Here is an 11,638-nt window from a genome sequence, read left to right on the forward strand (position 1 = left end):
CTGTCATTTCAGCACCACGATGTGTGGACAGCTCTTTGGCCTCCTGTACTGAAAGCCCACCCCTACCCCCCTCATCAGCACAGTGGCCTTGGGACAGCTCTCCTTGCAGCTGTTGCCATCCTCTTTGTCTCCCCCAGGGGCGCTGTCTTCCAGTGCCAGGCAGTTCTCTCTCCCAACCTTTACTGGTCAGGCAGCAGGTGGTAGAAGAAGTCCTATATTATCAGACTCCCTGGCCTTGCCACCTGGTCCCGCTGGTGCTACCTCCATTCATCCATCAACACTTGTCCCCAGAGACAGCTCCCTGGGCCCCAGCCTTCCACAGTCAGAGGTGAAGCCTGAGGACCCACCACCCAGGCAGCCACTTGGCTGTGGGAGAGTGCTGGCCACAAAGGAGCACTATGCTTTGCTCTGTACTGTAGACACTGAGAAGGAGCCTGGCCTACTGGAGAGAGGGGTGTAGCCCAGGAGGTGGTTCTTGAGAGTATGTAAGAGAGAGGTGACAGTGCCCCTCACTGTGGGACCTCAGCCAGTTGCTGCACTGTTTCTGTCTTCTCTGTATAAAGGGGATGAGCAGTACCTACATTGTGCCATTACTGTGAAGGCCTGAGCCGGACAGCAAGTGCATACAATGGTGCTGGGCACATAGCAAGGGAAGAGATGGTATTGCTCTTTAATGTCATGCCCTACCTTCACATCTCTGGTTGGAGTCCATAGGGACAGAGCAGGGGCTGAGAAACAGTGGGTGGGATGAAGGCAGAAGGAAACAGTGTCATTATGGCCATTTAGGCCAGTGGGGATCTAGGGGAGGGAAACAGGTAAAACTGCAAAGGGCTCCTGGAGAAGCCAGGTGCTGTTGTTGGGTGAGAAGTGGCTGCAGCCTTTGGTTGGACTCAGAGGTTGGTGTCCAGATCGACTGCCCACCCCAACCCCATGCTGCAGGCCCCTCCCTTGCAGCGCAGAATGAGGCCTCCCCAACACTGCCACCTCACCTGGGCCCCTTGCCACCATCTGCTAGTAGTTTTAGTCTTTCGGCTTCCTCAGAAAACTCACCAGCCTCTTTGAGGAAGTCCCTAGACCTGGGGCACCCAAAAGGCACAGATCTGTGAAGGCAGGCACTGCTGTGTGGAAGTCTGAGCAAGTGTCAAAGGCAGCGATGAATTCTAACAAGCTTGCATCTCCAGACACAGACCCTTCTCCTTCCACCTCCAGTCAAGCAGGACAGGCCCTTCACAGGGGGCGTCCCTGCCTGGCAGTGACAAGGTGTCAGCCAGGAAGTCCAGAGAACTCTGATCCCCTGTGAAGCCAGCATCGGAGTATAGGAGAGTCCTTGAGGACGGTGCTGTAAGATCGAGTGTCTGTCCATCCCTTTATGGAAGAGGAAACCGAGGCAGGAGGAGAAGCACTGCAAGTTGTTCTGTGACTTAGGAAAGGGCAGTGGGATGCAGAGGACACAGACCAGACTGGAACAGACATATTTAAACTATGGTAAGTCCTACTCATGTGACCTTGGCCACCTGAGACCTCTCTGAGTCCCAGGCTCCTCACCTGTAAAGTAGACTCAGCTCACAGAAGGAATTTGATATGCGATTTCTGTTGGCGGCAGTGATCAAACCAAGTTCAGGACCCAGAGGATCTGTGTCTCCCAGGCAGAAGGCATTTTGGTTATGTCTTCCCAAATTTGAACTGGGTTACCCAGCTCAGCCTGTGGATCCTGACCCCAGAATCACATGGAGCTCTTGTGGCAGAGATATCAGAGCCTGCACAGCAGAGAGGAGAATCCTTGTAACTCCAGTGCCCAGCGCAGGGTCTGAGATGCCCCTTGTTAGGGTTAGTGGGTGGGTGGGTGGGTGCATGGATGGATCAGAAGGAAGGATGAGTGGATGGGTGGGTGAGTGGATGGATGAGCTGATAGATGAATGTGTGTGTGAGGCACTTGAAGGACAAGAAATAGTGTCCCCCCATACACACACCTAGCACTGGTAGCCCCTCTGGAGAGCAGTGGACAGTAGAGGGCATTGGCCCTGGGTCCCTAACTGTTCTTGAGCCCTACTTCTGGCACCTGTGCCTTTGAGGCTTGTGAAAGACTGAGATTTCTGTGTGTTTTTTTTTCCTTTTTTGGATAACATAATAAGAATTGTCTAAAAATAGCACCGAATTTGCTTCCGAGGTTTTCATTTTCAGTGCCTTCCTCTTCACCTGTTCCTTCTCAGCCATGAAAATGCAGAGCTGGAACTGCTGTTATCTGCTTTGTTACACACACACACACACACACACACACACACACACACTCTCTCTCTCTCTCTCTCTCTCTCTCTCTCTCTCTCTGAGGTGCCCTGATGGCCTCATGGTGCCTTGCCCTTCAGAGCCACTCACACTAAGCACATGTCCTCAGACACACTATTAGCACCCACACACACAGTGACTTACACACCCAGCCCAACACCAGCGTCTTCACAGGCCTTCCCAGTCAGTCTGGGCCCTGGCCCTGTCCCACTCCCGCTTACACATGCTCAGCAACATCCTCACCCCAGACCCATCAGGCGCTCTCTCCTAGCGACACACAGATGTGGAGAGCTGTGTGAGAGCATGGCTGAGGCTTTGGATGAGGACAAAAGAGGAGCTACTGTCTCTCTGTCCCTGGCTCAGTTTACCTGTTGCCTGGGGTCTCCAAGGAGCAGAATGACTCCTCGGCACCAGAAGGACAGGGTGCCCAGGAGGAAAAAGAAAACGTTCTAACACACGGGAACTAGAATTAGTTCATCCAGACGAGAGCAGAGGGCAACATGGCCTTTCTTGTTGCACCCACAAGCTCAGCCTCCCCAGCCATCTGACAGCTCTGCCCCAGGGTGTGGCCAACTCAGATCTGAGTTGTCTGTTTTAAAGACTGCACTGCAGAGGTGATGGTCCGCTCTGGCCACAGTTAGACACACTGAGTGAGTAAATTATCTCCGAAAGAGCAGTCACCAGGTACCAAGTGCTTCCTCATAGCCGGTAACTGTGCTAAGCTCTACTCAGTGATCCCCAACGGGGAGACTGTAGGGCTGGTTGTTGTGCGGCCCGTTTTGGGGATAAGAAGACACAGAAGTGAAGAGCCCTGACCAGGCGCACTGCCGTGACTGGTGGAGCTGGCAGGGGCCACCAGCACCTCCCAGCTGGACCTGTGTTTCCGTATCAGTCATTGCTGCTGCCACAGATGATTCAAAGGAAGTGGTGGCTTTAAAAATACATATTCAGCTGGCATTTAAACTCAGCACATCTTAAAACAGAAGGGTTTGGCATCCAAAAGTTATTTTTAGCACATAATTCATTTGCAACTGTCTCAGCTACCATCTTTCATTTGGGACCTGAAAAGCTGTTTGGGCTTTGTGTGTGTGTGTGTGTGTGTGTGTGTGTGTGTGTGTGAGTGAGTTGTGTGTTTAAAATCTTTCCTTTGAGAAAGATAGTTTTTTAATTTGTTAAATTAATTCCCCCCAAAAAACATTGCTCATTCCTCAATTGGCCAGCATCCTTTCTGGCAAAGACTTTTTATTAAGAGTCTTATAACGGATTCTTGAGTCATTGCAGTATAAGAATGCAGTCATTTAAATGCTAATAAAATGAAGCTGAAAGGCAGGAATTCAGTACTGTCAGGTGTTTTCTCCTTCCTAAAGGGCTTGGAACTTCAGAGTCTGAAGGAATTCCAGAGAGCACTACTCCAATCCCTTCACTTGCCAAATGGGGAAATGAGGCCCAGAGAGGAAGGCGCTTGATTAAGGTCACAGGACTAGAGCTGGGCCTTCAGGGAAGAGCTTCTCAGCAGGCCCTGGCCTCCATTGGCTGTGTGGCCCCTGATGTGTTGCTCAACCTCTCTGGGCCCAGGACTGGCTACACATCTTCCTGGTGACCTGGGATGGCCTAGGGGGACTCCAGGAAGCCATCGTTGTAGCTGGATCTTACTGGGTCTTCACAGAAGCCTGAGGACTGATGGGGCCGTCTTTACAGTGAGGCTTCTCCGGGGTCACGCAGCTCATTTCATGGCTGGCGTGTGATGATGCAGCTGAAACATCAGAGTCCAGTGAAGCCGGGGCTTGAGGAGGCAGCAGCCTGACCCGGCTGCAGACTCTTAGCCCTGCCCATTACACAGGAGGGAACTGGGGTGTGGAGGGTAGGAGAAGCATCTCAAGGACAAAGCCATGACTATTGACTCTTACCTTTCCTGACCTCCAGAAAACCCATAAGGGAGGCAGGACAAGAATCACTTGCCCATTTCACAGAAGAATAAACTGAGGCCATCTGAGGACCTATCTAAAGTCATATCTCTTATACAGACCTAAAGTTGAGCCAGGTTTTCATTTATTCACTAAACATTTATTGACCACCTGCTAGATCCAGGCCCTGCGCCACACCCAGATCAGACACGGCTACTGCCCACGTGATGCTCTCCAGTCCCTGGGACAAGGTTCAGAGTCAAGCGGTCCTGAGCAATGTAATGTGAGGTGGGTTATGGTTGGGAACCAGGAGAATCTTCGTAGGCCACACGGTGAGGGACATTTCCAGGAAGAGAACCTGGGGACAACACCATCAGGAAGGGCATAGCGCAGGGCGTGGAGGGTCTTCTGTGCAGGTGTGTGGCAGAGCTACAGGTTTCAAGAGTGGAGAGCATCTGTGGACACTGTGACCATCCACTTGCATTACACTATCAAGTGCTTCTGTGCCTGTGGACCTCACAGTTTTGAATTGAGCAAATCTCCTGGTCAAAGCAAGCATTGAAATGAGCTAGACAACTTGGAAGGAAGACCAAGACACCCAGCACAGAGGTGACCTCATGTGTGCAGGCATGAGATTTGGGGCTGGGGTTAAGCAGCATCAGAAGGGACGGAGACATGAGAGGAGTTACTTGGGATGGAGCTTTCAGTTTGAACTGACTGTCATCCTTGAGTTTTTATCCTCCACCCTTATTCCCATTGGTTTCTTCCTGCATCTTTTACTGTGTCTCTGTCTGCCTGTACTAACAATTGCATATTTCTCTTTCTTCCTGGTGCATCTTTTGGCTTAAGTGCTGTTTAACCTGAAGGGAAAAGAAATAATTCCTAGTCAGATTTAAGAGAAAAGGCCTGTCCTATGGCTCTGGGCTGGGTCAGATCTTCTTGCTCTGGACGTCCACAGCACGTGGAACTTCCCATTGTGCCAACCCTGTCAAGCCGTGGAAATCACTGATTTGTCTCATTTCCTCACTGTCAGCTCCTAGAGGTCATGGCCATATTTTTCTGGCACCAAATAGGCTCCCAAAACACGGGAACCTATGGATGGATAGGTAGATGGGTGGGTAGGTGAGTGAGTGAGTGAATGGGGGATTGTCACATGGATGGATGGATGGGCGGGCAGATGGGTGAATGCATGGCTGGCTAGCTGGGTGTGTGAGTAAATGGTGGATAGGTGGATAGCTGGATGGCTGGATGCATGGATTCACAGGTGGGTGGATAGAGGTTGAAGATTATAGTTCATCTTAACACGAAAGTGATTAATACTGACAGTAGCCCATTAACTCGTGCCTACTAGTGTGATCACAGATATAATCACTGCTGGCAATTCCCATAGCTTATGCTATCAGAGATGGAATTGCCAGTGCCTTGAAGTCACGCTGCAGGTTTCCGGGGGACAGATGCAAAGCAACACCTTGGATTTTAAAAGTCCCCTGTGGCTTTCAAAGCCCTCTAGTTCACCTGGCAATTCATTTATGCCCCCTAAGAAGTCGTTTAGGGGCATTTACCAGAGTAGGCCTCTGGTGTCCCGCCTAGGAGTCTGTCTCTCACCTCAGGCCTCCCGCTTTCAGACCCCCAGCTCTCCCACTGCTCAGCCATGTGACCTTAGGCAGTTGCGCTCCTCGTTCTTAGTCATGGTTTGCACATGTGTTCTGTGGAGAGAACAAGATTGCCTGTCACATAGAGAGGTTGTGTGGATTGACGGTAATCACAGTAATCACTGCGTACTTGCCATGTGCTGGACTTGGTTCTAAGTTTTTACATGAAATAACTCCTCTGTGAGGTTGATACTGAGGTTGGGCCATTGAGCTAGCCCTTTCTTAGGAGGTGGTGACAAGGGTCTAAGGTCTTAGGTTAAAAAGGTCTTCCTCTCGCTGATGCCTCCCTGCTGTGGGATCTTGTGCAGATAGGAATGCTGTTTATTCGGTACCTACTAGTCACTTTTCTAGTCAAAGCAGCCTACGAAACATACAAACTTTTGGCCTCCACAGAATTTGTCTCTTGATGGATGATAATGTAGGAATAGTTTCCCCTTTTCTTCCTTTTCCTCCCCATCCTATGCACCCCCCCCATTTTCTGTCTGCTGATGACGGAACCCAGGGCTCTGCACATGTGAGGCAAGTGTTCTGCCACTCAGCTCGACCCCAGCTCCTACAGATAATACCAGGTGCACAGTCTGACACATGGCATGCACTTAAGAAGAGGGGGAGAGGGCATGGCGATGCTGTTCTCATTCATAAGCAGGCTTGGCCCCCACCTCACCTGCTTCCGGTTAGAGTGAAATCTCAGGTGAGTTCTGGGCCGGGTGCATGTCAGTGTGAACACACCTGCAGAAATGGAGATGGAAGACCAGCCCTCAGTTTACCCGGTACCCACGTCTCTTCTGGAGGTATCATGTCCCTATTATGTTCTACTCCATTAGATCCCCATCAGTCCCAATGTAAAAAGGAAATGGAGGGAAAGCTTCTTCCTGCATCCTTGAGTAAAAGTACCTCCTATGAGGCACAGTGGGTTTCTCCTAAGGCTGCAGCACCCCTGACCCATGTCTGAGAAGCCCAGTACTTAGGGGATTTGAACATGCATCACTACTCCCAGGAAGTTTAGGAAGTAGCCAGGGGAAAAAGGAGAGTGATGGTTATTTTGTTTTAGACATGAAGGAGCCAAGATTCTGGAACTGAAGGTACTTATCCAGCATGCCAAGTCAGGTTGTAGCAAAGCTTAGATTTGAACCTGGATCTCTCTGATTCCATATCCTGTGTTCTTAACTACTGCCTGGTACAGTGCACCCACTGCTCAGCATTGAGGAGGAAGGAGGGAGTGCTTCCCTGGGGAAGGGGAAAGAGCTTGGGCTGTGAGCCAGGGACCATCTCATTCTGGCTCCTCTGCGTTCTTGATCTGTGGTTTGGCCAGAGCTGCAGGGTCCCCACAGGGTAGATGAAACTAACCTTAAATGTGTCCAGCTCTGAATGTATAGAAGAAAGCACTGTGAGGAAAGATCCAGCAGGGAGGGGCTGGGGCAGGGGCGAGCAGCTCAGACCTGTCCCCGTCACTGTCCACAGCTGCTGGGCGGGGCCGGTCCCTGTGCCAGCCCTCAGCAGAGCTCAGAAGGGGCCCTTTGTCACCCAACGCTTGCAGGGCTCTCGGCCCCTGGTGTTGGGTGTCCAGGTGGATCAGGTTCTCTCCTGGCAGCCCTGCAGATGCTGCACTCCTGTGTGGGTGGCCTGTGTGCCCTCCTCCTGTGCTCTGGCTGGGACAGTCAGCTGCTGTCTGTGGTGCTCCTCTCTGGGGTCCCAGGTGAGGGATCCAAGAACCCATTCTGGAACAGGGATGGAGCCGGCCTCTCTGGCCAGGGTGAGGGCATTGGCTGACATGGTTGGGGGCTATGGGAGGAGGTTAGGGCTTTTCCCACCCCTATTCCTGTGGGACTCCAGTGGGGAGGGATGTAGGATGTGGAGGTGGCATGCGTGGGGAAATCATCTCTGTATAGGGCCCTGGGCTGCATACCTGGGAGCAGGGACATGTCCCAGATCATATAGATACAGGGCATTTGTAAAACTGTTGGAGTCAGGAAAGGGGAAACAGCTTGGAGTGCACAGAGGAGCCGTGCATGTAGGTGTTTTTGAGGAAAATGGGTGTGGGCAGATGTTGTATGCCTAGCAATGCTGCTATGTGTGATGGTGTGCAAGGGTGTTCGATACAGTGGTGTGAAGTGGGGCTGTGGATTGGTGGGTGTGTGCTGGAGGTGTACAGGCATCCAGGGAATGTGTTTGGAAGTTAGCGTGTTCCACAGCATGGTGAAAAATTAGGGGACTAGTGTGCTGTGGGGCTGTACCAGGCTATGCCTCAGGGTGGTAAACCATGGGGTGCCTGGATGGATGCTGATAGCTTTGGATTTACAGTGTGTGGTGGTGGGTTAGGAGCGTTGAGCAAAATGTGTGTTAAGAGTACACGCGAATGTGGTGCGTGTTGCCTCGGCTGGTGTGTGTACACCTGTACCCTGGATCTTCCTGAGCACTTGTTCCTTGAGGTCTCCTGTGCCTGCCCTTGTCACCCATGCTGTCCTTGTCCCCACAGGAGCCACTGCCCCTGACCATGTAGATTCCAGCTCTGGGAGCAGCATGGGCCTCGCTGAATGGAGACTTCTGGGTCTGCAGCCCTGAGCCCCTCTGGCCCCTGGACCTTGCCCCGCATTTGGGGACATCCCTTGGAGCTCACCACTGCTATTGCCAGCCCACCTCAGCCGCCGCCTCCCCCTGGGACCAGGAGTCGGCCGCCTGGAGCTGCAGCAGTCCAGTGAGGTGTGCTGAGGACAGCTACACACGCCCTCCCAGAATCCTGGTGTCCAGTGCTGACTCTCAGGCCCACCCCACGCAGGGACTTCAGCAGACATGGGTGATATGACCAACAGTGACTTTTACTCCAAAAACCAAAGAAATGAGTCAAGCCATGGGGGTGAGTTCGGGTGTACTATGGAGGAGCTCCGCTCCCTCATGGAGCTGCGGGGCACAGAGGCCGTGGTCAAGATCAAGGAAACGTATGGGGACACTGAAGCCATCTGCCGGCGCCTCAAGACCTCACCTGTTGAAGGTAGGTGTGGAACACTAGCCCTAGAAACTACCGTTTGAGGTGGCCCTGGGGCCATATTCTTAACACTTACCAGCAGGTATATCTCGGGAATGGCTCAAGTGCCAGAGTTGCCCTTTTCAGGTGTTCTAGCTGAGCTGTGTTCTGCCCTTCAGAGATGGCAGGAAATAGAGCCTCACTGTGGTTAAGTCTGACCCAAGAGAGGACTGCAGGAAGAGAGCTGGGTTCAGGGCCAAGTCAGCCTAAAGGACGCCTCACGACCACCATAGGGGGTGGTAGGTTCCTTATCCTGGGAATCTACAGGCATCCAGTTCTTAAGGCAGAGGCATAAAGGTAGCTGGAGAGAACCCTCCATGCCCAGAAAGAACTTCTGTTCTCCTAGCTCCACCCACACTGGTCCTTTTGGAAGCCCAGCCACCATCCTCCCCACCTCAAGCTCAGGAGTGCCCTCATCCAGGCTCAGGTGTGGAGCCACTGCACCAAAGACTGTAGTCGACTCTAGCTGCCCAGGCAAGCCTTGCCACAAGCTGCAGATCTCTCAGATTCAGGCTCTGGTCAGGGACCATGGGGCTCCAGGGGCAGTTCTGTGGCTGTGGAGCTGCTGGACATACCAGCAGAGTGGGCTGTAACAGGCAGGGTGACTGATGTCCTTGTTTGTCCTTCCCTGAGAGTGGGTGTGGGGTTCTTTGCAATTGCCAAAATGAGCAAATGTGAGATTTGCAATGAGAGAAGCTTTCAGCTCCTGGAGCTTTGCTGGAGAGGACCCAAGGCTGGTCATCTGCTGAGGAGAGAGAGGAGAAGCCAGTCCAGCTTGGGCACTGGCACTCAGAAGATGGGTCCCCATCCACACTCTCACCATCTTGAGTTCACCAGCTCTTCCCAGCCATGATGGGGAAGTGGTCCCTACACAAACCCTGAAGGCCTGGTGTGAGGCTCCGCCTGCACTCTAAGTCCTGTGGCTGTGCAAAGGCTGCCCTGAGCCTCAGTTTCCTCCTCTGGGAAAGTAGGCTAGCGCCTACTGCACAGCAGTTGGTGTGGGCCTGGGCAGACTATGAGGCTCGGTAAGAGGCAGATAGGATTATTCAGCAAATGGGTCACAGTCCCTGCTCCAAGTGTAGATCATAACCTAGAGGGCCACCTAGAGGACTGGAGAAATCTGTCCCCACGTGCAGTGTGACTGGGCCCTGCCGCGTACAAACCCTGAGCCCAGCCTACAGAGGCTGCACTGTGGGCTGCACTGCTTAGCTGGGCCATGCTGTCTGGTGTCACGTGCACCTGTGCCCCAGGGTGCCCAGTGTCCCCTAATGTCTTCAGTCTGCTCTCTCTGGTCAAGAGGAAAAGCTAAAAACTAGTTCCTGCTGTCCACACTTTGTCCATAAGCTGAGCCCGGGCACTTTAGAAGCATTATGTGGAAAACAGGACTTAGTTTTCACATCTGTAAACTGGAAAAATAATGACTATCCCTCCGCCCCCTGCCAGCCTCCTGGGCCGCCTGCCTCAGGGTCTGACCACTCCAGGGCTGAGTTCCTACTTTCTCATGAGGGCCATTGAATATCGGAGAGGAGGGATCTCTGAGAAGGAGAGCCTGTGGCCGGAGTCGTGGGCGCTCCTGCTGTGGCCAGAGTCGTGGACTCTGGATGGACCTCCCAGGGACAGTGCTGGGGAGGTGTGGAGCAGCAGAACGCCACAGATCCCAGATTCGAGTGGCCTGGGCTCACGGTCCCGCTGTACCACTCACCAGCTCTGGGGCTCCGTGGCTCAACCTCCCTGGGTGTCTTTCCTCCTCTCTTAAGTGGAGATAAGCACAGTGATGACTTCCTAGAGCTGTGATGAAGAGAGGATCAAGTGGCATAAAGTAGTGTGGGCACAGGGGAATTCTATGCATTAGAGCTCAGCTCCAGAGACCAAACACCTCCATTTCCCCATCAGCAAAATGGGTTGTGTCAATAAATGAGCACGTGCAGGGCAGCTGCCTTCTCTGGACGTGGCAGACTATGATTCGTCCAGATACCTGACTGATGTCCCCATATCAGCAAGGATTTGAGCAAGACCTTCTGTACCCTTCATCACAGGAGCCCCGTGGTGGAGGTGTGACCTCACCTTACAGTTGAGGGGCATGAAAGCTTCAGGTCTGCACCTCCAGGTCAGAGCAGGCTTTGAATACAGCTCCGAAACACCATGCCTGTGTGTCCCTGTGGGAGCAGTCCTCTGTGGTGTCCACTGTTGGGCCGGGCCTGGGGAAGAAGGGACCACAGAACACTCCTTTTATGCAGTGTCCTGTTGTGCATTTGTTCTGCCCTGTGGGGCCTCTTATAGTTAAAGACGTGCCACACCTCCAGCCCCAGTTTAAAAGCCATGAGGTTTGAGCTATGCCAGGCCTGCAGTGCCTGCTGCCAGTCTGCCAGCTTCCAAGTCCCAGGGCAGGAAGATTCTCAGCCTTGCATAAATTAGCCTGTCCTGCATGTCCAACTGCATTTAGGCAGAAAGGTCTCTGCCAGTGAAAGACAGGGTCTGCAGCCAGTAAAAGTCAGATCCCACCTGTGGCTCCGCCTGTTGCCACCAAAGGACATGGGCTCAGCTCTTGTGGCCCAGTAATATCTATTTTCCTTGGGAGGCCTGACTTTGGTGACACCCTGTTAGATATCCCTGGTTGCTGGTAAGGCCAGGAGAGGATCTGTCTGTTCTGAGCACCGTCTCCTCTCTTGTCCACGGCTGGTTCTGTTTTACTTTCCTCTGCTCCTTTTCTTCTACACTCTGATGATCTAGAGCTGTAGTTTCTATCCTTTTTTTTTTTTTTTTTTTTTTTTGGGGGG

The 11,638-nt window shown here is 52.6% G+C and overlaps 1 protein-coding gene across 9 annotated transcripts in view; it reads left to right on the forward strand.

Moving 5' to 3' along the window:
- Atp2b2 (ATPase plasma membrane Ca2+ transporting 2) overlaps positions 1-11,638 on the forward strand; it is a 241,002-nt gene that overhangs the window by 125,898 nt on the left and 103,466 nt on the right. For all 9 annotated transcript variants that reach the window (XM_010619264.2, XM_010619211.2, XM_010619217.2 and 6 more), the window contains exon 2: positions 8,316-8,828. In XM_010619264.2, the coding sequence (XP_010617566.1) occupies positions 8,630-8,828 (199 nt within the window). In that variant the 5' untranslated portion in view covers positions 8,316-8,629. The remainder of the gene's footprint in view (positions 1-8,315; positions 8,829-11,638) is intronic.

The sequence above is a fragment of the Fukomys damarensis genome, unplaced genomic scaffold (assembly GCF_012274545.1).
Source record: "Fukomys damarensis isolate Sample0158 unplaced genomic scaffold, DMR_v1.0_HiC HiC_scaffold_24, whole genome shotgun sequence".
Classification (NCBI taxonomy): Eukaryota; Metazoa; Chordata; class Mammalia; order Rodentia; family Bathyergidae; genus Fukomys; species Fukomys damarensis.